Here is a 27,773-nt window from a genome sequence, read left to right as displayed (position 1 = left end):
CCGTTATAATAGAGTATTAAGTGACTTTGTGAATAGTTGGCTTGAATCACGGGAGCATATGGTCATGTAAAACATCTTCTAGATCACCTCGTGTTAAATGGGTTTTTCAGGATAGAACTGAATTGAGGTGAATCTTTCTAGCCATTACCCATTGTTCGCGGTAGTATCGAGTTTCACTAGGAAAGCAATTGATAGCAGTACTAAGCCATTCCACGTACTCTCCCTTGAGAAAAGACAGCGCAAATATTGGAAATCATAACTCTCTTATTTAATCACCGGAATCCAGACTGGTGCCTGAAGTCCACTGTGCTTTGGCCATTTCCCGAACTTGGCTTGGGGAAGGTAGCTCGCTCCAGTGATGTAAGAACGAGGAGTCCTTAGCGTCAAAATTGGAAGCATCAGGGATCATTGATGGTGTCAACCGGACCGGCCCATGTTGGCTGATCAACCCGGTTCTTGGACCGACCAGCAGATTGTGGGTGAAATCCGCCCATGATCTCATATAACGGAAGAAGAACCTGGAAACTGCAAAGGTCATTCCAGCAACAGATATGTGAGCAAGAGAATAAACAATTTCGCGACCTAAAGTTCAGGGTGGTGGAGCACTCGAATACGCTACGCGTCGCGGGGTGGTTATTGTGTTGTGTGGCCGCGGGAAATATGCACCTTCTTAGCTCTGCGCTAAGAAGTGTTGACCCTTTTTAGTGCAGCGGCAAAACTGCGATATGTTGCTTCGCCCTTGTGCTCGATCATGTGGCCAAGAATCGACTGGCATATTACACCTATTATTGATAACAATATTGCCCTCAGACTACGATAGGAAGGGAGCCCCAGTACTTTTTCCATATGGCATCAGTACAACCAGAATTTACACAAACCCTGAGCCCTGCTTGACACAACATATTTACAACGGGGTACCGCCGCTGTATATTCTAGCGGTCTTGATGGCTCTATTTTCATAGGCTTTCTCGACTTTCTGCACTTAATCTCTTCAAGAGACAACATAGCAGTGCCTAGGTGCCTATCCATGGATGAACTATCCGTGCCTTGCAAAAAAATCAGAGTCTCTGATAATCACTCCTAATTCTTGAGTTCGATAGACGATGATGACTAACAAGTCTAGGACTACGCATCATGCAGTGTATCAGTATCCTCGGCCAGACAGGCCTTTCTATCTCCAAGTCGCAGCCACCGTAGCCGCAGTTGCACACCCACTCGGAACAGTATACGAGCGGTTCGGATCACTCTCCCACACCACCGTTCCGTCAGATCCCTTCTTAAGGAACTTATACTCGAAGGTCGTGCCAGGTGGCAGAGTCACCGTTGTCTTCCACGACGGATTGGAAGATGTGTACGAAGAGGCCGAGAGAGCGATGGCAGAGGACGTTGACCACGAGCTAAGCTGACTGATCGATCCGGTGAGGTAGATATTCTGTCCGTAGGATGTCGTGACGAGGTGGTTGAAGGTCACAGCTACGCTGGTGGCAGCTGTGCAGGTGGCGGACGAGGTTGTGGAGGATATGGTGCTCGATGTTTTGATACTGGTGCTGGTCCTGCCCGTAGTGGTGGTCGAGGACCCTGAGCCGCCTGTGATGGCGATGTCTGCACAGCCTAGATAGACCTGCTCGGTTTGATAGCTGTTCCATCTCCAGCGTAGCAGGGTATGCTTTGACGAGTAGTTGGGGATCTAAGCATCGATAGCATTAGGGCACGGATACCGAAAAAAACAATCGATTCACCCACCTTAATCTTCTTCGTCACAGTGTATCCACCCGCAATCGTGGTCTTGCACGAATTAAGCGCGGCACCATCCACACCCTGACAACCGCGATTCGAATTGGCATTGAAAGCATTGCATGTAAACCAGTCATTCTGATAGCAACTCTGACCCGACGAGCAGTCAGGGTTATACCCACAGCTCTGGCCCGCAACGTCTTTGCATTTCAGTTCCCCGGCGAGAAAGCAATCCTCGGCGGCTTGCTTCTCATCGTTGGTAGGTAGATAGTCCGGATCCAAGAAGAGGTCGACGAGCGTTTGGTTGGTGCAGATTCCGTAGGTGAACATGCCACCGTGGTCACCGTTGTGATCAACACACCATTCGACGTCGATGGTGTCCCCGGCAGTGTATGTCGCGACTACAGAATTGCCCCAGTTATTGCTGGGCTGGTTGTAGTCGACGCTGACTCTGGCGTTGTAGCCGCAGGGTCCGGAGCGACCGACCTGCGCGGCTTCGAGGTCTGGCCATGCTGCTACGGGCTCCAGGATCGAACATTCGGGACATGTGTCGATGCCGGCCTAGATATCGATATGTCAGGACAGGATACAGTAGGAAATAGACGATATGTATACCTCAAATCCTAGCCTCGTTCTGCTCGATGGGATGGTAAGGTAACCATGGCCGGCGACCGAAGTCAACAGACCGGCGAGAACGAAGATGGAAGAATTCTTCATGACTCTTGTTCTTGATCTGGCTGTGGTGGCATGGCAGAACCCCGGACGATGGAGGGTATTTTATATCTATACTGGTCCTCACTTAGAACCACCCACATCCCAATTCAACACGGAGCTTGGCCGTTTAGTCCATTCTCGGAGTCATGTAAAATTCCTTCTAGCCAATCATGTCTCCATCCAAGCTCTGTACTCCGATATTTTACCGAAGCTAAGACAGCTGAAGAACGCCTTCGGGGTTCACACCAGTCGGCTGCAGGAGTCGGTCGGTATATACATCCTTGCATATAGAGGGTAAGCAGGTTTAATCTGGATGGTGTGGTCATGAGACTCACCAACCTACTATGCTTCTATGAGAGGAAGTTCGAGCTATTTGACAATTTAAACATTCTGTGTCAATCGATCAAATTATTCACCAAGGTTCCCTCGCCAAGAAGGGTGAATTCGTGAACTCCCCTCAGCGAGTCAGTGTTGAGGCTGACCCTGTGCAATGCACTTTCGTCCCTGTATAATATGTTTTCGTAATGTATTCTTGGATGTTGGGCACCGCTATGTATAAATCAAATACCGACGAGGGTTGTGGATTGTCTATGCATGCGAAGTGATTCCTTCTCTCCTCCAGCCCCTTCGCAACGACTGTCGGATGCGACCACGAAAAAGTATGGAGAGGTAAGCTTCCCCTCACTTCTCTCTTCCGACGGAAACGAACCTTCGGTTGGATCGACGCTGTATAGATTCAACACTTACTTATAAAAATCTTACAAAGCCTTCTTTGAAACTTCATAGTAACAGCTTATCTGTTATTTTTAATATCGCGAATATTGGTGGCGTGTACATAAAGATGAACTACCTCAAATGGCTGCAGCTGCAAGGGACTTCCTTGCAATACCAGCCTCAGAAGTTACAGTTGAGACTTGCTAGGGACTCGGCGGCACTCCATAAAGGCAGAGACGATGAGAATGTTAATGTTGATGGATGATGCTTACTCTGCTTAAATATTAGTTGCTAAGAATCAGGAATATATATTATGGCAAGCTGAAGCAAATGATCGTAGCTAGTACTTATTACGTAACTTTGACGGTTTGACGATATAGTATCGTCAAAGGCAAGGTCTGCCGATAATTATCGTCAAACAGTATCGTCAACCTTAATTATAGAATATATAGTATCGTCAAAATCGGCAAACCGGCAAACCGGCAAACCGTGAACAGCCCTGATTAGCGCATGCCGTAAGAAAGTAAAATACAATCATGAACACCAGTATAGACTTCTAATTACCCAGAGAAAAGACGGCTCATTTACTAGGTGGTTCACGCCCATCGCTGTTGTGGGCGGTTCGTTGATATTATGACATCATCCTCTCGGCTTCATATTAAACCGGGCCGAAAGCGACCATCCTTGGAGGCAGACCGCGGAGAGCCTTGCTGAAAACCATTTTAACGACAAAATCGGGCTTTCTTCTACAACGCGATGGCGAAACGGAGACCAGCAGTTTCTTTAGAGCATATGGAAAAAGTTCTAGGATATAAAATTTCCGTGTCGAAAAGTGCTCAATATAAACGCTTCTACTCAGATCTTACCACTGTCCCTTCCGACGTCTACGAGAGAACGAAAAGGGAATTCGATGAATTTCTGAGAACGAAGAAGAGTGGCCACGTTCAAACGAATCTTGAGCGACAAACACCGCCGGCTGAGATACGATATGTGTGTATTTGCCAGTCAAACTCGATGTTCGCTCTTTAGGCTTACACAACTCTAGACTACATCCAGTGACCGGTGCGCTATAGTTCTTGGACACATAGATTGCACAGAGATGTACAGTTTCACTGCAGACGTGTACTGCGATTTCGATTTCCATTTGCCACTCCAGTTGACTAAAGATGAAGGATTAGGAGCGATATCCATTGCGAAAGTAAGGCTTCTTCCATCCTGACTTTTAAGCCCAATACTTAAAAACACAAAAAGATGCCACGTGGCAATACACACGGCATTTCATCTCGTATATACAATCTTCCTCGGGAAATTCGCGACGAGATCTATGCTCAAGCAATTCCATCAAAAGATCTGCAAGTATTCGGCGCTGGAGATCTTTACGGTGTCGAATTTGCAAAAAGGATGGGTGATCCAAGTGGTTTCTATTTCCCTTTTAGGAGTGTCCTTGGGATTCTTTCGGTTGATCGGCAGATGCGTGAGGAGACTCTGCCTTTGATTTATCGGAAGACATCCATCAACTTGAATAATATGGATGATTTTATAAGGTTTGCTATTGCCATAGGGGAAGTTGGCCGTGAGAATGTTGAACGAATTAGCTTCACGTGGGAGAGCCCAAGTGATACGGCATCCGACGAAGAGGGAAACTTTACCACTGGCTTTGGAGAAATTAAATTGCCCAAACTGCATAGCGTGAGATGTGTGCAGCTTCTCAGGTGTTTCACGAGACTGAAATGGCTTCGTTTATACTTCGAAGATGATCTTCTGTCGACTTTATCCCTTACGGACTTCAAGGCCGACCAAGGCATCTGCGGACTTTCTTCGCTCGATCAAATTGATAGAATCGAAATTCTGAATCAGTTTGCGGAACCAGCGGACCAGCATCAAGGAATAAAGTGGGTCAATGAAGCGATAGAAACAGCGAAGCACAATGATGGAACGAGCGAATATTCAATTAGAGTGTGACGAAGGAAAGAAGGCCTGCTCAAGAGGCCAGTGCGCCACAGTGCGCCTGTGAGAGCATCGACTTGCGGTAGGCATTTGAGACGTTATGGCACAGCGCCACATCAAATATAATACAGATTACACACTGGAGATTGTTCATAGTCAAAGGGTGGCCCGGATTAGGATAGAATTGCTATCGTTCTAAAGACGCCACCTGCGCCAAATAATACGACACAGTGGGGACCTAGAAAACCATAATTTCATTAGTTGGTATCCTGTGGGAATGCTCTGCGTGAGGGAAGCGATGGTTAGCTTGTGTGTGTGTGAATTGGGTGGCCGGTGTGGTTATCTAAGATATCTAACTAGCTTACTAAGTGATGACTAAGCGAGGTCGAACCCCAGGGCAGGCGGAAGGGTACGTCCCGATGTTCCAACAATAGTCGTGGCAGTTTGGAGGGCTTGGCAGGAGTTGACAAGTTGTTGAATCACGTGATCTCGATCGATTCCATATGAATGAAGGTATTTTTGTTCTAACCTTGAAAAAGAGCTCGTATTTATGCAATTTGCTGTGCTACAAAAGGATCAATATAATGCGGATCAGAACAATGAAATGCAGATATACAGCATTATTCAAACATCTCTCATTCCTTCGGTTGAGCGAGGTGATGAAATGCCGGCTTAGTCATCTCCCGCGGCCACATTCGTCACCTGAGAGCGAAAGCAGAAATGGAGGTTAGGTCCCCAAGATAATCTTTTTATGCTCAAAAGAGAACATAATGACAACAAAAGCAGCAGAGATCCTGTATTCTAACGCTATGCAGTGGGCAGCAGCCCATGGTATTGAAGTATACGGTGTCGCTCCGACCGAAATTCCTGGTCTAGGTCTGGGGATGGTAGCCACAAGGGTGATTGAAGTAAGCCTTTTATCAATTCTATGCTGGTGAGAGTAACTGACTTCAGCGCAAGGAAGATGAAGCACTCGTTAGTGTTCCTTCTTCGATGATGCTGACAATTGATTGCATTCCCAAGACGTTCATTGAGTTATTCCCCGAGGGGACATCCACACACGGGATTCTTGCAGCGTTTCTTTCACATGGGGACACCAATTTACTGGCGAAATGGAAAGAGTGGCGTGACTCCTGGCCTGATCTTCAAAGTTTCAGAAACTGCTTGCCTATCTCATGGGGAAACTTGCTTAAATCAACTCGCGTGGAACACGGGAAGTTGGGAACAAGCCATTACCCACTGCCTCCTGCTGCTTCCGGATCCTGGAACATCATAAAAGAAGACTCAATAAGGTTTTATTCTGAAGATACCTACCAGAATATTCTCCCAAAGCAGAAGAGGCGAATGCTTTCGGCGTGGGAATGTGTTCTACAGGCTTTCCCGGACACAGACTGGGACATGTTCAGCTACCATTGGTTTATTATCAACACGAGGAGCTTCTACTATGTGACGCCGGGGAGGGAAGAACCGGAGGATTGGAATGATGCCGTTGGCTTAGTTCCTATCGCCGATTACTTCAATCACGCAAGTGATGAGGTCGGTTATTTGATGGCCTTATGGATATCACAGCGCAATTTATTGACATCGGCGACATACAGGCGTGCATGGCTGTGTTCGACAAGAAAGGTTATACTATCAATGCGACCAGGCGTATCGGTATGTGGTGCTGCCAACAATCTTACGCAGGAAAGGACTGATTCTAACTGAATACCCCAGAGGAGGGAGAAGAAGTTTACATCAGCTACGGCCCACATCCTAATGATTATCTTTTCGTTGAGTGTTAGTATGCAAGAGAATGTCGTCGATTTGTCATATTTACTACAAAGCAGATGGCTTTATCCCGGACCGCAACCCACATGACGCCATATTCCTGGACAACTTAATTTTCAAGGACCTTACAGCATCCGGGATGGAAGAATTGAAAATGCGTGACTTGTATGGGTGTGTGCATTCCTAGGCCGTTTGAGACTCTTCCTATGCAGCTAATATGATCTCTGACCGAAGCGATTATAAATTCACGCGAAATGGCCCATGCCCACGGACTCGAGATGCTGCGTGTATGACATTTATGAGTCCCAAAAAATGGCAGGAATACGCCCTTCACCGTTCGATTGATACTACTGATCGCGAGTTGATGATGAATACAATTAATGGCTGGGTTGGCACGTACCTCAAAGAATGTGTCTCAACGATTCGAAGTTTGGAGAGTATGAGAGCGGCCTCTCCATTGGCCGAATTAGATGGACAGAGTGGACATTACGATCTGAAACTCTCGACATTGTTGAAGAGATGGATTCAGATGAGAGATCTCTGCGAGACTATCTTGAATGATACTTACAGGCCTATTAGATGGAACGATTCGTGATTGATATAAGATGCAGTTGCCGCCCCATTTATACGCTTGTTTTGACGATATTCATGTGGCAATAAACAGAGCTGTGACGGTATATTAATTGGGTGATATCTCAAGGCTACTAAGGAACATTGCGTTCCAGGTTGCCAGCACGGGATAATTGGCCAGTGGACGAGTCTTGTAGCTAAGGGAGGGTATGAACATGTCATACCCATATTGACTGGACATAGGGAATACGGTATTCGGCATAATTTACAATTCGTTCAACCATTCGAGTTTATGTTTCAAAAAATAACCAAATAAGGAGTCATCTAACGGCCTGGGAGGCATAAAAACCCGTCAAAGTCAATACTGTCTGTTTGGCGGGTTTGGACTGTCTGTTCTAAGCGGTGACAGTGTAGCGTCCTCCAATTCTTGAGGGTTTAGAAGGTCAAAACCATCCGGATCCACCGTGATTATATTTTCGAAGGCCCTATGAGAATTTTTGGGGCGTTTTGCAGGATTATGCCGGCAAACTTGGCATCTCCTAAGTAGGAATATAACATCTGACCTCAAAATGCCATAGTAAGACGTGCTGACATCTTTCCAAGTAGCATCCCATCCCGCATGGCCATTGCGATTATGCACGAACTCCACAGTCTCTGCTATCCTGTCTTCTGCAACCACAATGCGGTTTCCACCTTCTTGGGTCTTGTTTATCGCTAGCAGATCTTGCGTCTCGTTGCCCCAAATGAAAGTTTTTCTCGCGTAGTTACGGCGGCTGAATTCGCGCTGCGATGACGGGCGTTTCTCGGGGTTCGTTAACCATTCAATCAGGTTTTCTTTCTCTGTTGGCGATATACGACGACTGCTTGGATGTTCGTGAAGGTATTGCGTAAAAGAGGCTCGTGTATTCTGGCTGATAATGACAGGTTGCTGTGGGACGAAAATATCGCTCATGACGCGATAATGCGGATCAATAGGCCGTTGTGAACGCTTTAGCGACAGCGTACGCGTGCAATCGAGGTTACCCTTTCAAGTTCGACCTCCCTCGACTGGAGGCGTACCCACTCCTCGACTGGGGGCGTACCCACTCCTCGACTAGAGGCGTACCCACTTCTCGACTGGAGGCGTACGCCCCCGCGGCTGCATCTCCCGTTCCAAGGTTCTCTCTGCTTTTGCGGGTCTGGTGTCATAAATTGATCGAGCCTGAACGGAAGTGGCATAATCGATATTATTTGCTTTCTTTATACGCCTATTGGCACAATGACGGCAACTTCAAGCCCCCAGCCGGATACAAATCGCACCACAGATGTCGAGGAGATTTGGCAAACTGCGATATGTGATTATGAGGCGGCCACAGGGACGAGTCTCGATTCCTTGGTGAGAGCTCGAACTCTAGAAGACGTTCTACGTGAAATAAAAGACAAGGAAAGCAAATTTGAGTTCAAGCGACATCACGGTTCTAAAATCGACAAGTTTAGGACGCTGGTGAAAAAAAGCCTGCAACCTATTGAGAAGCTCAGCGAGATAGCTGTCCATGCGGGTACAGGTGTAAGCCTTAGCGCTCCATTCTCACTAGACAAAGTTGACATATGCCTTTGGGGAGGCAGTCATTCCCCCCTGTAATGGCTATCTTCACAGCAGCACGACTCCTGATTGCTGTATGATATCTCATTCGATGACTGTGTCCCTTCTTGAGGCTTACAATTCTTAAGACAGCCAATTCTGTCTCGGCAGATTACGATAAGATTGCGGAATTTTTCGAAGAGTTGGATAGATACCTAAAACGCTTGAAGATCCTAGAGACCTATATACCTCCGATTCCTGAGCTAAGGCATACCATTGCCGGAATTCTCACATCTGTGCTAGTACTTTGCGGGATTTCTGCGAAATACATTCGGAAAAACAGGATCAGTGAGTACATTGCGCTAAAAAGAATTACTTTCCCGTCTTACATCTCATCGGCAGCTCTGTCCTCCCAATGCAGAAGTATGCTGGCTAATTCGATAACATTTAGTGAAAGCTTTTCGGAATCTTGTCTCGGGAGAGGATGATGAACTTACCAATGCATATTCTCACTTCCACAAGATGGTGGACCAGGAAGGGCGAATGCTAGCCAATGTTACGCTTATGAGCGTTCAGCAGTTGAAGGAAGAACTCGGACAACAGCATAAAACAGAAATGGAACATCTGGAAGGTCAGTCTTCACCACGTTGTCTTGAGTCTATTGCTAAATGCTTCAAGATCGTGAAGCCATTACAAGTCGAGAAGCTATTCTGACTAGTCTTTCGTCTCTGGACTTTGATAAGAAGCAAAAACATGTTTTCTCTCAACGCCGCGAAGGCACAGGTCAGTGGTTGCTCCAGTGCCAGGAATTTGACTGTTGGTTCAAGGGTGTGACGTGTCAAACTCTTTGGTGCTATGGAATCCGTAAGTTCCCACCCCGATTGTGGTTTGTCGGCGAAGTCAGATTGGAAGGAACCGCCCTAACTGACAATATCTAGCGGGTGGCGGAAAGACTGTCTTGACGTGAGTGATCATCTACATCACTTGCTATGGTACAGGGCCTAATCGCTGTGGCCACAACAGTTCAATGACTGTCAACTATGTGAGCGAGGCTACAGAGGGGCTAAATGTCGCCATTGCGTACATATATTGCGACTATAAAGACGAAAGGACACATTCCGAATTCGAACTTCTATCCAGTATAGCTCGACAACTTGCCAATCATTACGTCCGCATTCCAGAAGCCGTGATAAAATTCAGGGATAAGAATGCGGACAAAAAACGGAATCCAACTTCGAAGGAATGGATATCTCTGATTGAGGAGCTCAGTCGTCCGTTTCAAAAAACGTACATCTTTATAGATGCTCTGGTAAGCACGTCCTGTCGCTCGTGATTCGTATACGCCGACTGATTATTCATATAGGATGAGTGCCCTGAAAAAAATAGAGATGAATTCCTCTGTGTCCTAAAAATCTTGGAAGAGTCGGCTCTCTTGTTCCTAACGTCACGACCCATAGACTTTCCTGTCGAATTTTCCAAAATCCAGCGTGTCGAGGTAACTGCTTCGACCAGTGACATCGAAAAATATCTCGAAACCGAGATAAAATCGAGATCCAGACTATTTAGATTCACTGCAAGTGACCCCAATCTGAAAAAAGATATTATCAAATGTCTCATTGGGAATGCGGCCGGAATGTGAGTACTCTGAAGCTAACGTCCCTACTTTTCATCCTCGGAGTTGTTTACCATGAACTAGGTTTTTGCTTGCGTATCTTCAAATAGATGCCCTATCCAAATTCAACAATGTTAGGCAGTTACGAAAAGCCATGAGCACCTTGCCATCTGACTTGGCGGGATACTATGGCGAAGCCATCAAACGAATCGAAAGTCAAGGTGAACCAGATGCTTACAATGTCAAAAGAGCAATTTCTTTTATTTTTTGCGCAAGACGACCTCTAACTGTGGATGAACTTTGTCACGCCCTTGCTGTCGAAGAGGGAGATAGCGAGTTGTATGACGATGCACTTCCTGCACAAGAGATTTTGGTAGGTGCTTCCGCAGGCCTCATCAGAGTTGACAGAAAAAGCAAGATAATTGGGCTGGCGCACCATACTCTACAGGAATATCTAGAAAAGTACCCAACTGCTCTGCGTCCGGTTACGGAAACCGATGTCGCGAAAGTGTGTCTAACGTATCTATCATTTGACGTGTTCGGGACCGGCCCAAGTAGTGACGGTGAAGCATTGGTGCAAAGGCTGCAAACGTACCAATTACTGGACTACGTTTCACACTATTGGGGCTACCATGTGAGAAATGAAACGCCCGAGCTTGTCCGTTTGGTCCTCCAGTACGTAGAGGATGACCACAAACTATCCTCCTCCATTCAAGTATTACATGTGACAACTCATCGAGCAAAAGATTGGTTTAACCGTTTTCCCAAACGGTTTGGGCCTTCACACATCGCAGCATACTGGGGCCTAGAGAAAATCCTCAGCATTGTCCTGCAGACGAGCGTGGATATCAATATTCCTGACAGCTGTGGGAATACAGCACTGCACATAGCAGCTGGGCGGGGCAAATATGACTGTGCGCACACTGCATTGGAAAGAGGTGCAGATATCAACGCGCAGAACCAATTTGGCGAGACAGCTCTACACTGCGCATCAAAGAACAACTTCAGGGCGGTCATAGAGCTGCTCCTCAATGGAGGGGCACGCCTTCTCGTGGATAACGAAGGCTGGACCCCATTGAACTGGTTTGTCATCAATGGCGATATAGAACTAGTTGCAAAGTTTCTTGGTAAATATTTGCACCTCGATGCCGATAACAGTGCCCGAGATGGCGCATTATTCCTGGCTGCTGAAGAAGGCCAAACAGCCATTTTGCAAAAGCTTATAGAAAGTGGTGTCAGCATTGATATAAAGGATGAATGGGGAAGCACTGCTTTGGATTTTGCAGTCTCGGTTGGTCATGAACCGACTGTACGCATGCTGTTACACCACGGTGCCAATGTTCATCTTCGGGATGCATATGAAAACACGGCTTTGCACTGGGGCGTCACAAGTGAGAAAATTACGCAATTGCTCCTGGAAAATGGAGCTGATGTACAAGCAAAGAACGACAGTTATCAGACCGCTCTGTGCTGGGCTGCACAAGGTGGTACAACGGAAGTCGCTCGGGTCCTGCTCAAGAATAAGGCGCCAGTCAATTGGCAAGACAAGAAGGGCAGTACGGCACTGCATAAAGCAGCCATCAGAGGGCGCAAGGACATGGTGGAATTATTACTGCAGAACAGCGCCGATGCCAATTTGAGCGACATCGATGGGTGGACACCTCTGCATGGAGCATGCGTGAAAGACCATACGGGTACTATAGAAGTATTATTGGACAAAGTGGACAATGGAACGACCATACTGGAGTCAATTAACAAGCAAAGCAAGAAAGGGAAGGCTTGCCTCGTCAAAATGGCGGAGGAGAAAGCGAAGGGGAGTACGGTTTTGACTGGCCTCCGCTTTGCTGCTCAAGAGGGCCAAGTTGCTAGACTTCGAATGATTCTTGAGAAGGGTGCGGATGTTAACGGGAAGGATGCGGCAGCCTACACTGCACTGGAATTGGCATCGTTTCAAGGACATGAGAACGCTGTGCAGCTACTCCTAGAACATGGAGCAGACGTCAACCTCCGCGGATCCGATGAATGCCCCCCTCTATATTACGCTATCCAGCAACAAAATGAGGATGTTGTCTTTACGCTCATTGAGCATGGTGCAGATGTGAACGCCAGCGTATATGGAATGACCTTGTCAATGTTGGCTGCAGAGACAGGAAATCTTTTGATTATGCAGTCCTTGATCACATCCGGTGCTGATATAAACTCCAAGGACTATTCGGAACGAACAGCTCTACATTTCGCCGCACTTTACGGACGGGAAGATATCGCGAAATTACTCTTGGAGAACGGAGCTGATCTGGATGCAATCGACCAACGTGGATATACAGCATTGATGTTAGCGGTTGAAAATCTCCAACATGCAATGCTGGAACTGCTCCTAGATCAAGGGGCGTCCCTAGAGGAGAAGTCCCATGACGGCTACACAGCATCTCAATTGGCCAAAATCATGGGTGATCAATTGACTATTGAAGTACTGTCTCGATTTGACAAGATGCATTATCCGGACGTCTGATGAAACTGTCAGTGAACCAGGAACTCAGCTTCTTGCTGGGGCGTTCAGTTGTGATGTTCCGGAGATACAGCTATACTAGCTGGTCCTTGGCATATCGGGGTGCGGGTGGCCTCTTGTTTGCTTGTCTTTCGGCTCCTGAGCGTAGACCGAGACCGCTCCTGCTCATTCTGCTGCTCCTTTCAGCGTGCGCATGATCTCTTTCCCTGTTTGGATTTGGCTCTACGGAGTCTTGTCTGACAGCAGCGCTTGATCCTTGCTCTATGTGCTCACCGCATGTCACTGAATAACATCTGATTATGATCCTTCAAATCTTGCTACATCAATTGTATGTGGCCATCTCTTGCCTATGTGGCCAGGAAATCGAAGAACCTACAGAAGGTACGCCTACGCATTCAGAACCAACGGCGTATGAGTCCCAGCCCCCGAGTCCAATCAACCAACCCCGAGCTTCTCAACAGCCCGATTGGCAGTATTCCGATGCGCCGAAGGCGATTGCAAACAGAGAGTCTAGTCAAAAAGAGCTTTCGAAAGAAATGACCCAGAGGACTCGAAATATTGGAATCTGCAAAAGAATGTAGCTCTCTCAGCTCTTCGACACTTCGCTTAGGCTCACCGTATCCTGCTCCAAGAAATTTCTCGAATGATCAAGTCATCCCACCCCCGGATCCGGACACGGAGCTATACACTGATGATGAAATCATCAATATGTATGGATCTAGATCTACTACGACGGGTAAAAAATATAGAATCTGTGTGCGCGACTGCGATATGGATGAAGTCGTGTTTTGCGCAGGCAAGGCGGTAGAACTTCATGCTAACTTTCAATACCACTGGATCTCAGGAGGTTGCGCTGTGTGATTTAGATTCGTTCGTTTTGGATAGGCTCGTTCTATCAATTCATCTCAAATTGTAGAAACAGGGTATCTATGTCAGATCGCGCTCTTTTGATGTTGGATCTACCACTGCTTTGGTCAGTCCTGCCTGGCTCGGAGCCAAAAGTGAAGGGTGAACGATAAGAACCTTTCGCCACATAATCGGGACTCGAGATGGCGGCAAAACGAAGCTGAATAGGTTTAGATTCTACTTCTGATATGCCAACCAGTATATAGTCCGATGCCTTCCCCCCCCCCCCTTCTGTCAACTTGCTATCATCCATTCACAAGCACGTCTTGCCAAACTTTAAGTTGTTAGACAACTTTGTCGCCCAACCTAATTGCTGCGTGAGGATTTCGCTTTACGGCACTGAATAAAGTGAATAGACTAGATAATCCTTGCTACCTTTGCTCACATTGCCGCCCTACAGGATGTGTTTAGAAGGTCGTCGTCAATTCAGTTGCGGCTACCTGGGGCACAAAGTCCGTGTTTCTCCATGTACCGTTAAAAATTGCGCGGTATTGATTCGAAAGGATCCATATAAAGTGAAATTTCCTTGCAAGCAATCATTTTGCTCTGTCTGTTTTCCTCCAGCAAGATAACCCTTTTGCACTGGGGATCTAGAACCCGGTATGTTCCAGATTAGCTACATTCAAGTAAGCTTACAGGATATTAACAGGGGGGCAGCATACGCTCGCAATTTTATCTGGGATCTAGCGGAATATCAGTGTGAATATGTGACTACTTCGATTCGAGTTCTTTGTTAGTAGGGTCTAGAATTGATTGTGTCATTGGACTTTTGTTCAGATTGAACGGATTTGTTTTCTTAGTCCATTATATATGAATACATAAGATATACTTTGGATACATACAGTCAAGGTTATCTTTCAATTTATGTATGATCTCATAAGCGGTCACAAGTCCTGTCTCAAACCTAAAGACACCAGTGATATGTTTAACACCACACTCTTTATCCTCGACAATATCACAGAAGGCACGGGTTGGGTGGTCCACGGCCCACTATAAACCGTAAACAACAGGGTAAGGCGTCTACGAGACCAAGTCTACAAAAATAGAATTCCTGCTTCAGGTTGATTGATTGATCAAATAGTTTTTCCTGTGATATAATATGGCATAGCCTCTCCGGGGTCCGCTCACAACCAGTGCATAGCTGGTGAATGGGAATTGTAAGAAAGGGAGAGAGCCCACACATATGACTGATGGAATTATGTGACACTTTAGTACGTGCCGGGCAAAGGTACATAAACAAAAGACAAGACATCTACACCTACAAGCCTTCCCCCGCCCTCTCATATATCTCTCCACTTGAACACCTAGTAAGTATAGCTTCCTTGTAGCACCGAATACTTGACCGCCAAATATTGACCCCCTAGAACGCCCATAGATCTTCTATCCACGTTCAAAATTGGAAGGGGTGCATATGACACCACTGGAGTCAAAAAGCCAGGCGGACCACCGCCACCGCCTACAACTAGGTGAAACGTTCAACAAGAACAACAGGCCAAAGAATCTGGGAAAGAACTCTATCAGGTTTCCATGAGAAGATATGAGAGGAAAAGAGACAAGAACTAGACAATACTGTATAAGGGTGGGGTCTCACCGCAATGTACGATATTGGATTCACCAGAGGACCTAGCTGGGGAAGCCATATGCTACGCGCTGTTTCAAACTCCTTTTGAGCGGCTTCGGCTTCTGGAACCCGTCCAAGTGCGCTAAATGCAAGCCCGCGAGTATAATGGATGGTGGCTGTAGTTACGCAATATGTATCGCGATCGGCGGGAAGCTTGAGGTCAAGAATCTCTTCCCAGCGACCAAAGCGCGCACTAGCACATGCACCTTACTTCCCACGAAGCTCTCGATGAAGTCTGCCATTGGGGGACTTTTGACGGATAGCAGGTTCGGATCAATGACATGTTCGAGCTTTTCTGCAGCGGACATCGCGTCCGTGAATCGGCCAGACATAATAGCAGAATACAATTTTGCACAAATGTAATGCACCCGGCAGGCCACGTACATAGTTGTACCCGTCTCTCGGGCAAAGTAGATGTTGTCGGCAAGTATCGCTTCATGGTTGGAGTCGATACCATGGCGATAGTCACCGACGGCGGCATCAATATGCGTCGGCATGTATAACATATGCGAAGCGTGCGGAACCATGCCACGTAGTCGATCCGCAGCCGGCAGAGCCAATTCTGGAAATGGCGACATCTCCATCATATGTATGTGCAAGTGACAGATTGCTGGGGGCAACATTGCTTGGTGTTACCTGCGCGTACGAATGGCTCTCTCCTACGCAAGACATAGCGGCTAATTGACCTTTTTGGTCTATGGGAAAAGTCGCGTCCCGCTATACGTGATGATTCCCTAACATATAGTGGCATAGTTAAGAAGAAACTTTAGCGTAATATTAGCTATATTGATAAGCTTGGTTCCCTCGATATATTTCGTCGCACAATATCATTGCAATGACCAGCCCCTTATCATGCTTTCCCAATAAGCACTTGAATCTCATTGGGATCAAACGGAGCAGTATCTACCTCCTCACCACCTCTATAGAGAACCGTCAAGGGCATCTCATCTGGGCTATGCTGAGGATGAATAAATCCACTGTCCACAATGACAAAGTCAACATCCCCTCCACGGTTTTCATCCGCCTCCCAAAATATGGGAACAAATGGCGACTCTGCCCCCATCCAGGGAGCCCAGTAATGTACAACGACTGATTTCGGGGACTGCGTAATTATCTCGAAAACATCGCCGGGTCTAGAAGACATGGGAGTTAGTTCATTGAAATAGAGACGGAGAGTAAGAATTCCGGGCGTACTCTTGGAGGGTCTGGACGGGCATTTTGAGAATACTAGGCTTGGTATGGTCTTAAATTGAGTATTTTAGTTTGTGACCGTTAAAAGGATGGTAAGTAATAGGGTAAATGAGAATGCGTGAGGCTCTATTTGTAGACAAATTCAGGAACTTCAGCTGAGGTTTCAGTTGCGCCAGCCATTTCATGTAAATCAAATTTGTTTTACCCGATTACAGCGCAGGATCGGCGGAGTAGATGGGGAGCTGAGATCATCCTTAGCCATTTGCACCAGCGGTAGCGATCGCAACCTTCTCTGATTTGATTATATTCGGTATTTTGTGCGCTGCACTACTTTCACAGCTGGTGAGTGGGCTTTGTACTGCAGCTCTTGTAGGTTTCAGCTGAGCCAAAAAAGGGTTATACCTTATCAGGGAAAGTAGCCGATGGTGGGATGGCAGTGCCTTGGAATACGTGTTAATTAGTGCCCCCCACCTGGCAGTGAAGGAGCTTGGTCATCTACTGAATCATCCTACTCCTGATTGTAACTAGTTAATATCAGTCTCTCCGATCGACATTTTTCAATACACATGTATTGCAAGAGACGTCAGTGAGCACATAAATTCCTAAAAGAGGCTGATGATATCCATTGAGAAGAGCCCGAACACCGCCCTTCATGCTTCCTAGCTCGCTAGAAATTCACACAATCCACAGCTTCCCCCTTCGGTGATACAACGACCATTTTGCCATCTATATTCCGTACTATTAATCCAGCTGAAGTATGATTTCAACCATAGTTCGTGTAGTATGACGGGCTGCAAACGCGAAGCGATCCATAGATGAATCACGGTGTTCCGAGGAAGCGATCTGAACGAGGCCCCATCTACCCTATAATGGCTACGAATGATGGATCCACTGGTTCTTGCAAGCTGAAAGATCTTCAAGCTGAAAGATCTATGCAGCTCGCCAATATAGTGGGAACAAGATCGGTACTTTTGTGGATCTTATGCACTTTTCCATTGGGCCTCCGAGTTCCCATAGTGGGACCCATACATCATTATTGTCACGGGCTTGCAAATGAATTGCGGCCAAGTGTAGCGGTGTCCGCCCAGGGCACTGTACTTATAAACGTGTTCTAACCCAAAGGATGACTTTATCGAACTGATGATAGCACTTCATAGGTTTGTTACAGTGGGATTGCCAAAACTTTTCTCACTCTGCCAGTAATATCCACTTCGCCATTGAGGGAGGTAGACATGACCCCGTCCTCCGTGCTGACATACACCGCTCCAATGGCGTGTTCACCGCCCACTGTAACTTGTCGGAGCGAATTACCAATCAAGATGGTCATTTCGTCTTCATGTCTGATTGATTGTGAGCAATAGAGATCTTGATGTGTTGGGATAATGACAGCTAATAGGGATACCAGGCTTGGTGTCAATCTAATATGCCTGTGATGATTTCCTAGGAGCAGTGAAGGCACATACGCCTAGATATTTCTTTATGAATACAAATGAAACAAATACTCTTTTAAGAAGACATTTTAGCATTGCTATCGGTATTTCTTAGAATAGATTGGGATCTTACGGTCCTTTGTATAGCTTATATGCTCGTCTTGTCACATTATGGAATTAACCACTATTAATGCAAAGCCCTTTTTAATGTAAATCGCTGAAGCCATATCCGTCTGGTAGATTATATTATTCTTCCATTTTAGAGAGCATTTTTCAGTCAAAGACTATGCATGCTCTACCTACCACTTAGTGAGTATCGTACGGTTCACACCAGTTCACTCGCACACCAATGTGGAAGATTACGCTCGCCCAGTTACTGAGCCAGTTGAACTTATCCTCTCCCAGGCCTAGGGTGACATCTGTTAGGTCTCCATCAAGAGTGATAATCTTTTGGGTGCTCTCCAGCCTGCCATCCCAAAGGTCATATTTCTCCAACGCTTTCTGGATGCGATCATTTGCCGTGAGATAGCCACGGCTTCGGGCTAGACAGGCAACCTTCTTCACACTAGGCATGGACAGAAGTTGATGCAGTAAGTATGCGCCGACAAACCCAGTCGCTCCTGTGAGGAAAATGTGTCCCTCTGGTAGATTGCCAACATGGGGGAGAGACTAGATCATCCGCTAGATGGGAGTCCTGTGCCCACCGCGTTGTCTGGGCAGCACTTGGTTGCTTGATTGCCTGCCTGGCTGGTCAGAAAACCCTTGCATTTAATCAGCTGGTTTCTCCTTCTCTTCTTCTCTCCTTAGCCAGAATCATGTCGTGGAATAATCTACTTTGGTTCTGCCTTGTCGCAATATTAATAGACCATTCCAGGAAGACATCAAACCCTTGGTCAGGAGCGTTTTCGTAGTAACTCCAGTGACGCTTAATAAAGCTTTTCAGCTCAGCGAAAAACTCTTCAATCGGATTCAGATCCGGTGCATAGGGTGGCAGGTAGATCAATTTCACCCCCACATCTGCACACATCTCTGCAATTCGCCCAGAATAGTGGAACGATACATAATTCATAATCAGAAATTAGTTCTGGCCACCGTCCACAATGCTGCAGAAGTTGACCTATAAAGTTTTCAAAGACGATAGCATCTGTCGCTCCACGGAAGACACAGGAGAGAACGATCCTATCCTGGGCATACGCAGGCAGTATCTGATATCGCTGATCGCGGTGGAACTATGTTATTTGGAGCGGAGTCCGGCCAGGTGGTGCCCAGCCTGCCTTGAGTGATGTCTTCTCAACCAAGGATTCAAAGTGTAGTTGTGCCAGGAGGAACCTAGCAAATTTATTGCGTTTCATATAGAGCAGGGGAAGACGAGATGAGCCCTGATTGGTACAAAATTTTCCTTTATCCGACTAACTTGGAAGTCTCTGGATACTACCTATCTCAAGACAGGCCACAATTCTCCGAATCCTACAATCTGCCGCATCCTGAGATCCCAGGTTTCGCACGACAATCCACGATAACCAAGTAGCTCAACGTTAGGAGCAAGCGACCGACTACCATGGATATTTCAGACTTGAAGATGCTACAGTAAAATTAGAAAAATTACCACATGGACTTGGAAAATAACTTGTCATGGATATATTGAGGTCGGAAAGAGACCCAAGGTACCCCGCATAGGTGACGGCTAGTAAGACATACCTATACCCACAGTTACATCCATGGATATACTAGTTTTAAAATATACATCCCAATGGTCTCTAGATCTCTAGTCTCAAGCTCAAGTCTGATCCCTAGGCGCCATGGACCTGGGAGCTACCTCCCCTCTTTACGTACTAGTATGGGGTGGTATTTGTTCCAAGGTTCCTGAGTGGTGTGTTCTGCTGTCTCGACGCGCACGTCTTGGCCATGCTAGCCTTCGAGCGTTCCCCTCTAAGATCTATTCCGCAATGAGGATCGGGGTCCATCAAGGGCAGTCTTTTGCCGTGCATAATACTCCACTGCATACGTCATTATCAGCTGGCAAGAGAGACAACAGTGTTAACAGTATGTGTGTTGTAAACTTGTAATGTACGCGTTGAGAGTGGAGCTTATGGCGAGGACCGTGCTCCCTATTGCGGCTGATTCCCTACCCTCCCGGGTTCCCGGGCTCCCTGGCTGGGCTGTCCATGTACACAATACGAGTCATTTTTCGGCGAACCATGACAATTCAATCGAAATAGAAACCCTAAAGCTCTTTCATCGAACCCGTGGGATCTCCTCTCTCTTCGCACACTCTGCGGTGTGTTATGACGTGGTGCCATCACTTCTATGTAGATTGACCCCCACGTCCTTGAGCGTGCTGTCTCGACCATTCTCTCCCTAGGACGGTAGATGTACTCCGTAAATTTCTGTAAATTATACAGTGAGTCGCCACGAACCGCAAGATAAGCCAATCGACGATTTGTGGCGAGTGTTTTGGGGGAGATGGTGGGGATCAAGGTTACCCCGCCTTCCTATGCGGAGCAAGTGCATCTGTCCCCATGAAGATCTCCAGGACTTCGGGTTTTCAGCTGGAGCCACAGGAACCACCAATTTTGGAATACTATTTATGATGTACAAATTCTCCATATCTTTCTTTCCTTTTTCACTTTTATTTCAACACAATTTGATTTATTCTCTAGCCGTAACGCCATTTTCTATCTTCATCATGTCTTCTGAGCAGAAGCAAGAGCAACCAAAGTCTGAGGCCCAGCAACCCACTGAGCAGACCACCACCGCACCAAAGAATGCTGCAACAACCTCCATACCAGACACAACTACAACAGAGCACGTCACTATCGAGCCGATCCAGTATACGTATACAATGAAGCCAGACTTCTCGACGACGGCCTCGGTAAGGTTTTCCTTTCACCTCTTTTACTTCTTTCATATAATGGACTGGCAAATACTGATGGGATCCTGCTTTTCAAGATCGAACGTATTGAGCCTATAAGCATTCAATCTAGGAGCGCCCAACCTCAGAGCATATCAGCCCAAGCTGCTGATGAGGGAGAAGCATCTGTATTGGACAGCTTCTAAAGAGACGAGACGCCATTTGACTTAGATCCGGAATCGCCGAAAATCGCATCGGCAGATGTGAAAGGCGCAAAACGAGCGGTACTGTCATGCGAAGTATATTTACATGTCCGGGGTACATACAACATACTAGTTGTTGAAGGGACACTACGACAGCACGATCAAATCGTACGCGACTTAAAAACAATATCCCCTACCTATCACGTAGAGTTATAAAGCAGAAGTATTAAAGCGGTGTGAGGAGCGTAGCATTGTAATTTATCCTAGTCACACACCAATGAGCAAAAAGAATCACGCTATGGAGGCGATTCGCAACTTTCCGACCGTATTTGCAGGCGCTCTGGTTGGAAGAAAAAATGTCACCCTACTACCCTATAGTATAGTCCCACTGAGATCTGCTCGGATATGGTCTGACGATCTTAATCTACGTATTGCCAAATGTGCGCCCCACATTACTCCTTCCGGAGATCAATAAACAAGTAAACATGTCCATTGGTACAGGTGGATCCATGGGTTCGTGCGTTCGCTCGCGTTCTGTACGTAGTTCATTTAGTCTTAGTTCGAATCCCTTCATCGTCCTGCCGAGCTGCCGATTATAGTAAACGGTGTGCTCATCATCGGTTCCGTTTCTGCGCATTTGCATCAGGGGCTGTCGATCGATCTAAAATGACGTGACGAGCTGAGCCCCGAGCTGGCTAGATAAAAAGAGGTTGATAATCATTTCGGTAGCTGATGCTGGTCACGGAAATCTCCTCGCCATTATTGCCTCCAGCAACTGCCCATGCCTTTCCCTCGCTTAAAATGGAAGAAAAAAAATCGGGCAGGGCCACCGGCTGCGGGAGGCCCACAGCCCCAAGAGAGCTCTCCACAAGAACCTGTTGAAAAACCAGCCTTACCACCTCCAGCGTCACGACCCTCAGAGCCAACACAGGCATCGTCGGCACCATCGCCCCAGTCGGCGCCGCCCAATGGACCGCCAACAGACGTCGTGGAAAGCTCGGACAGCAAATGCAAAGATGTAGCGGTGCACCCGGGTCTTCCAGGTGTTCCGAAAATGGACCCAGACTTGATGGAACTCTGGGCTAAGATCCAAGCGAAAGTGAGCGAAATGGCGGCGCGAGAGAATAAAACCGTCAATGAAAACATGGAACTAGTCGATGTACAGGCGAATCTCGAAGCAAAGCGGCCAAGTAAGAGAGACAAGGTTAAGAAGTGTTTTGATGACACCTTGACTGTCATTCAAAAGGTTGGCGGGTTCGTCGCAGATGCCGCGTCGCAGGTAAACATCCCCTCTCGCAACCTCCTCGAGTCTTATCTCGTTGCGCTGCATACGATTAATTTCGGAATAGGTCTTTGCGCCCGCAGCACAATGCTATAATGCCATCAGCTTCCTCATCGACGCGTATAAGGGCTACCAGGGTGCATTCGAGGGGTTAAGTGAGCTTTTCGAAGAATGTACAGATTATCTCAATCGGCTGGAGTACTACGTCCGGGGAAATATGGATGCAAAATTGTCTAAACTGGCGGCCATGCAAATGGACTTGTTTGTTAGGGTCTGCGACAAGGCCCTGGAGCTTCGCTATTCGTACGGCCCAAAATTCAAGATGGCGGTTAAGGTCATGTTTCTGGCAGACGACGGTATTCAGCCTTTCCTGGGAGAAATGGCCGGCCTCGTCGAAAAAGAGCGAAAATTGGTCCAAGCCCAGACCTTTCTATCCTCCCGCGAGGCAGCCGATGCGGCTCAGAAGAACTTGGAATTGTCTAGGCGAGTGGAGAACGTTGTCACCGATATGCACGCAAGAGACAAGGATGTCGACAGAGAAAACGCCATCAAGCAGGCCCTAGGGCTTCCGAAAGAGCCAATGACACCATGGCGCCTCCGATACCGTGAATATTTGAGTCTTAGACTGCCCAAGACAGGTCAGTGGGTCTTCAATGAGCCAGCATTTGCCAGCTGGGAGACAGGCCAATCTGACGCCAACATCCTTGCGATCGAGGGAGGCAATGGTACCGGCAAGAGCTTTCTGGCGTCGGCCATCATCCAGCATTTCCTGCATAAGAAATCGGCCACAGAAACGGGACCTCGACTTTCTACTGCATATTATTTCTTCGAGGGGGAAGCACGGGACGCTGTGAAGAATGCAAACAATCTGGAGACCGCGGCCAAATCTATTGTCTGGCAGCTCACCCAGGCTGAAAGAAACTACAAGAAGTCGGTTGCGAAGATTTGTAGGGAGTCCCAAGAAATCGACCCCTCCTCTATTTCCAGTGAGCTCCTGTTTGAAAATCCCGATCTGCTCGATATGAATGTCACATTCTATATCGTCATCGACGGCCTAAGCGGTAGAGTGGGAGAAGGCATGCTTCGCTTTCTGAGACGGGCATCCGCTGTAAAGGGTCAACATGTCCGAGTACTCTTGACGGTCGACTCAGAGTGCTTCCAACACTTGGCGTCTTTTGATGATGTCACTCTCAATTCCATCCCGATTAGCTCCAAAAGTCGACCAGACGTGGAAATGGTCATCCGGTCGAGAATGGACTCCATGCTTGCATTGAGGAAAAGGAACCACCCCGATATTGTGGATCTAAGGGCGAGAATTTGCAGAGAGCTATATCAAGCAACTGACGGTGACTATTTCCGAATCAATCTGGCTCTCGATGATATCAGCAAGCGGCAATACCCTTCCGGTATCCTGAATGCCCTCAAGAACGCAGGTGATGGACGTACCACACAAATTAATAGGGAAATACAAGAACTCAATCACAACTGCTCTGAGACGGAGATCTCCGAGATTAATGAAATCATTGTCTGGATTCAATGCTACCGCGAATCATTATCGCAAAATCTGATGGCCGCCGCTCTGCAAGCCGCGGTCGGGGAATCATCCCTTTTGACTTTGGCGGATAAGATCAAGGAGAAATACCCTCTGTTCAAAATTACCAACAAAGGCGAGGTGGCTTTTCGGGCTCCCGAAGTTGAGGAATCCATCCCCGACAAGCAGCGATCTTCTACGCAGGAACCAGACACCCCGGAGACAGCTGTTTCCCCGGGTGAGATGGCCATGGTCAAACATTTCCTCTCAACAGTCTGTCCCCGGGAAACATACGAAAAGTTAGACTTTGAGGGGTTCCTCAATGACAAAAAGCAGGACCGGAAACCCCTAATCTACAAACATGGCTTGCATATCCAGGAGGCCAGAATAGCCTTCACTTGCTTGCGGTTGATCACAGGGGAGATAGAGACACCAAGTGAAGATCTCTTATCGTATGCGAAAACCAAATTCCTGGAACATCTCTCCGCCGTCAACTTGGCGCTCCTAGACATTGAATACAAGAAACGGTTTGGGCCTCTTCTGATCAAACTGTTCACAAATCATACCTCTATCGACATCGCCCTGAACATTAACGAGTTACCCGGAGAGTCGCTCACCCAACGCGAAATTATCCGTCAGTTGTGGTTCAAGGATGATACTACTACGCTCATTCTTCGATGGCTGGGTGACACAGCGGTGACGCTGGACATTGACAATGAGGCTCGTGATTGGGTGACCAGTCTGCTTCAAAGCAAGGACCACCGAGAACTACTGCTGCCAGCTGCAAAGTGGATGGCCACACATCTGGTGCAAGAATACCACTTCGTACCACTCAACTGGAGTGCTCATAACTTTATCGTGGCCTTCCTAGACAAGGTTAGTTACCTCTTGGTCTGTGGGATATTGACTGTCTGAGAAATCGCTAACGACGGGCTGTAGTTCGAACCCAGTGACGAAAAGTACGCCCTTGGCTCTGTGAATGGAATTGAACGGGTCGAGCGGTGGTGTGGGGAAGTGCTGAAAGCGCAGAAAGATTCGCTGTGGCACACGCAAATAGGTAGCACTCTTCAGGTCAAGAAACACATGAAGATGGCGGAGGACCGATTCCGGCAAGCTTTGGCATTGGATCCAAAGAATTGGATGGCATCTACCCTATTGGCTAGTCGGGTCCAACCGCGTGATGGACTTGCAATTTTGAAGCCTGTCGCAACGAGTTTTGAGTCTAGCGGCCAATGGAGACGATCCCCACTCGAACGCGTGGGATTTACCAAGATGCTGTTTACTCTTGCGGAGCACAGCTGGCACGAAGATCAGATTGATGCTGCCAGGGGCTTCTGGATCAGGGCAGTGGAAGTCGATACAGCTGACTACAGCCGTCTGTCTACGTGTTTGCAGTGCTATGCCAAGAAAGAAATGTGGTCAGATATCATGCTGATTCTGCGAAAGATCGACGAGCACTCTACAGAGCATCTGCACGTTCTCTCGGAATTTCTGTCTTGGAGAGGTGGAAAATCGTTCCCTCATGCAGCGGCTTTGCAAGCGGCTCTTCAAACAGAACAGCTAGAATTCCTCGTGTCGGCATACGAGCGCTCAATTGAACTCTCTGATGAGCGTGGGGACCGCATTACATCGTGTCAGCTCTTGTACCAATGCGGAAGAGTGACCCACGCGATGCAGAACGGCTCGGCCAAGGCGGTTAAACTTTGGCGACGGGCCCTCGACGGTCATGATATCTACTTCTTGGGATTGCTCATCAGCCTGATAGCCCCGTATTACCTGCAAAAGGCCGACGCGGCTGGATCTGATACCGAATCCGTGTCGAATTATCTCAAAAAAATCGAAACCCTTCTCCCTGTGGGCGTTCCGGAAAGCGATATTATCATCCCTCCAACGGTCTACATTGCCCGGTACTACTGGAGAAAAGGCAACAAAGTCCAGGCGAAGCAGATTGCTCGAGACATAGTAAAACGGTGCTTAGATATCCTCTCTGATGACGATGAAGGAAACGACCTCCCGGCTTTCAATCAGCTCTCGGCAGTGTTCGTCGCCTTTGGGGACCTGGAGAACGCGTTGGCAACTCGGGCACTTATGGTAATAAACTTTCCTAACGCGGAAGTCATCTCTTGCGATGGGGACTGCAACCGCAGCTGGGACAAGTCCGAGGAGGTGCAGTGGTGTCAAGATTGTATCGGGTCCAATTATGAGAAAGAGTGTGCTCAGAAGATTGAGCAGAACTCGCTCCCATTTGCAGTTTGTAATAAGGATCATGAATTTCTCCACGCTCCCCGAATGGACGCGTCTGAATACACAACGCCCGGGACGGTGCCGAGTGGAGAGGAGGTTATCTCGTTTGAGGAGTGGCTGGGGCGTATTGAGAGGGACTATGTTAGCCTGGAGAACTGAGGACCTCGGGAAAGATGAACGCCCACAATGTCCAGAACTCTTGCCCAGATCGAACAACATAATCACAACTAGCCCAATATGTAATAGATACCAACAGCTGTGAGATATGAAAATGATTCTATTTTGCCAATATATCTTCTATACTAGCCAGGCTCGTGGAATTTGCCTCACACGCCGCGTGATCAAGGAAAATTGGGAGCTCTGGCATAGAGGCAAAGCAGGGCAAGGTCCTCATCATTCCTTTGCGAATACAGTGCCTTCGAAAAGCATCCTGCTCAATTCATAGAAATGTAAACGACCTCAAAATTCAAAATGAATCAAAAATCGAAAAGAAACAGAATGAACATCTATACGATGGCTACGCCTCTAGGCACAGGCAATCCTATTCACCAATCTGATTACTGCTTTTACCACATTGTTGCGTATAATGGACGCAGAGAACCTCAAAACTCGTCTTGGGTCAAGAATCCCGTCTCGTGAACAGGAACTTCTCGTGTGGAACCTCTTAAAATCTCTAAGACCGGAAGAAGATCATCTTGAGAACCAAACATTCTTGAGAATTCCCTCTCATACCCCAGTATCTTTCAAGAGCACCTGCTTGTGTCAGAGAACGTCATGGGACGACAATCGTCTCAAGAGGGGTATCCCAGACAGCCTAGCCTCTTAGAAATAATTTCATGCTTCCGTTTGGGAATGGGGTTCTGGGACTCCCTGGTGGCAGCTTGGGACTGGCAAAGTAGCCCATGAGTATTGCACCAAGGCTCGGGCTTGGACTACTGCGGAGTCCGAAACAATTGCATCGATCCAGGGCCGCGAACTTAGTTTCGTATTTTAGCACACCACGCACGGCCCGAAGCTTAATTGCAGGGATAAAAAACAAGAGTGTGAGCTTGATTGCTAACGATGAACCAAAGAACGAGGTCTTAAAAAGTACCTGGGACGCCGTGGCGAGTCAATCCTATTCTATTAGAGTTAGTACGTCTAGACCTGGCTTTAAACCGCCCATAGGTTCCAAATCCCAGAACCGGAACCTAACCTGAACCTCAAGGAGGCTCGTTGAGGTTCAACCTCATCGACCCGCATGAACCTACATATACATAATTTCTTGACGCCTTTCCTCTTTTGGCTGGATAAAATTGATGATTCATCTCTGTTTTTTACAGCTGTTCTGTAAACCTGTAGACATTTTACTAAATACTTTATCAACATGATGAATTATGAAGAGAT

At 47.3% G+C, this 27,773-nt stretch overlaps 8 protein-coding genes across 8 annotated transcripts; 3 read left to right on the top strand and 5 right to left on the bottom strand.

The window, feature by feature from the left end:
* Positions 1 to 1,171: 1,171 nt before the first annotated feature.
* KD926_008391 (starch binding domain protein) lies at positions 1,172 to 2,451 on the bottom strand (the record flags this gene model as incomplete). The annotated part of the gene is made up of 3 exons (XM_053101111.1): positions 1,172 to 1,687; positions 1,744 to 2,295; positions 2,350 to 2,451. 3 exons carry the CDS (start codon positions 2,449 to 2,451, stop codon positions 1,172 to 1,174), a joined length of 1,170 nt encoding a protein of 389 aa, XP_052955282.1.
* A 1,962-nt stretch (positions 2,452 to 4,413) lies between these two features.
* On the top strand, positions 4,414 to 7,474 carry KD926_008390 (uncharacterized protein; the record flags this gene model as incomplete). The annotated part of the gene is made up of 7 exons (XM_053101110.1): positions 4,414 to 5,058; positions 5,925 to 6,017; positions 6,064 to 6,645; positions 6,708 to 6,765; positions 6,826 to 6,888; positions 6,939 to 7,050; positions 7,114 to 7,474. 7 exons carry the CDS (start codon positions 4,414 to 4,416, stop codon positions 7,472 to 7,474), a joined length of 1,914 nt encoding a protein of 637 aa, XP_052955281.1.
* Positions 7,475 to 7,807: 333 nt separating this feature from the next.
* On the bottom strand, positions 7,808 to 8,401 carry KD926_008389 (uncharacterized protein; the record flags this gene model as incomplete). The annotated part of the gene is made up of 2 exons (XM_053101109.1): positions 7,808 to 7,934; positions 8,013 to 8,401. The coding sequence occupies 2 exons, from the start codon at positions 8,399 to 8,401 to the stop codon at positions 7,808 to 7,810; spliced, it is 516 nt and encodes a 171-aa protein (XP_052955280.1).
* Positions 8,402 to 8,707: 306 nt separating this feature from the next.
* Positions 8,708 to 13,131, top strand: KD926_008388 (uncharacterized protein; the record flags this gene model as incomplete). The annotated part of the gene is made up of 8 exons (XM_053101108.1): positions 8,708 to 8,995; positions 9,160 to 9,358; positions 9,462 to 9,641; positions 9,689 to 9,874; positions 9,949 to 9,973; positions 10,034 to 10,319; positions 10,374 to 10,645; positions 10,707 to 13,131. 8 exons carry the CDS (start codon positions 8,708 to 8,710, stop codon positions 13,129 to 13,131), a joined length of 3,861 nt encoding a protein of 1,286 aa, XP_052955279.1.
* Positions 13,132 to 15,777: 2,646 nt separating this feature from the next.
* Positions 15,778 to 16,242, bottom strand: KD926_008387 (Tetratricopeptide-like helical; the record flags this gene model as incomplete). Its single annotated transcript, XM_053101107.1, has 1 exon — positions 15,778 to 16,242. One exon carries the CDS (start codon positions 16,240 to 16,242, stop codon positions 15,778 to 15,780), a length of 465 nt encoding a protein of 154 aa, XP_052955278.1.
* A 263-nt stretch (positions 16,243 to 16,505) lies between these two features.
* On the bottom strand, positions 16,506 to 16,872 carry KD926_008386 (uncharacterized protein; the record flags this gene model as incomplete). Its single annotated transcript, XM_053101105.1, has 2 exons — positions 16,506 to 16,788; positions 16,850 to 16,872. 2 exons carry the CDS (start codon positions 16,870 to 16,872, stop codon positions 16,506 to 16,508), a joined length of 306 nt encoding a protein of 101 aa, XP_052955277.1.
* Positions 16,873 to 18,582: 1,710 nt separating this feature from the next.
* Positions 18,583 to 19,303, bottom strand: KD926_008385 (uncharacterized protein; the record flags this gene model as incomplete). The annotated part of the gene is made up of 2 exons (XM_053101104.1): positions 18,583 to 18,896; positions 19,111 to 19,303. 2 exons carry the CDS (start codon positions 19,301 to 19,303, stop codon positions 18,583 to 18,585), a joined length of 507 nt encoding a protein of 168 aa, XP_052955276.1.
* Positions 19,304 to 20,962: 1,659 nt separating this feature from the next.
* KD926_008384 (uncharacterized protein) lies at positions 20,963 to 26,546 on the top strand (the record flags this gene model as incomplete). Its single annotated transcript, XM_053101103.1, has 4 exons — positions 20,963 to 21,148; positions 22,262 to 22,609; positions 22,680 to 25,019; positions 25,083 to 26,546. 4 exons carry the CDS (start codon positions 20,963 to 20,965, stop codon positions 26,544 to 26,546), a joined length of 4,338 nt encoding a protein of 1,445 aa, XP_052955275.1.
* Between the last annotated feature and the right edge of the window lie 1,227 nt (positions 26,547 to 27,773).

Source organism: Aspergillus affinis (assembly GCF_023601865.1).
Source record: "Aspergillus affinis strain CMG 70 chromosome Unknown NODE_54_length_210522_cov_88_772862, whole genome shotgun sequence".
NCBI classification, from domain to species: Eukaryota; Fungi; Ascomycota; class Eurotiomycetes; order Eurotiales; family Aspergillaceae; genus Aspergillus; species Aspergillus affinis.
The sequence above is the reverse complement of the archived record's forward strand: the minus strand, read 5'-3'. Positions and strand labels throughout refer to the sequence as shown.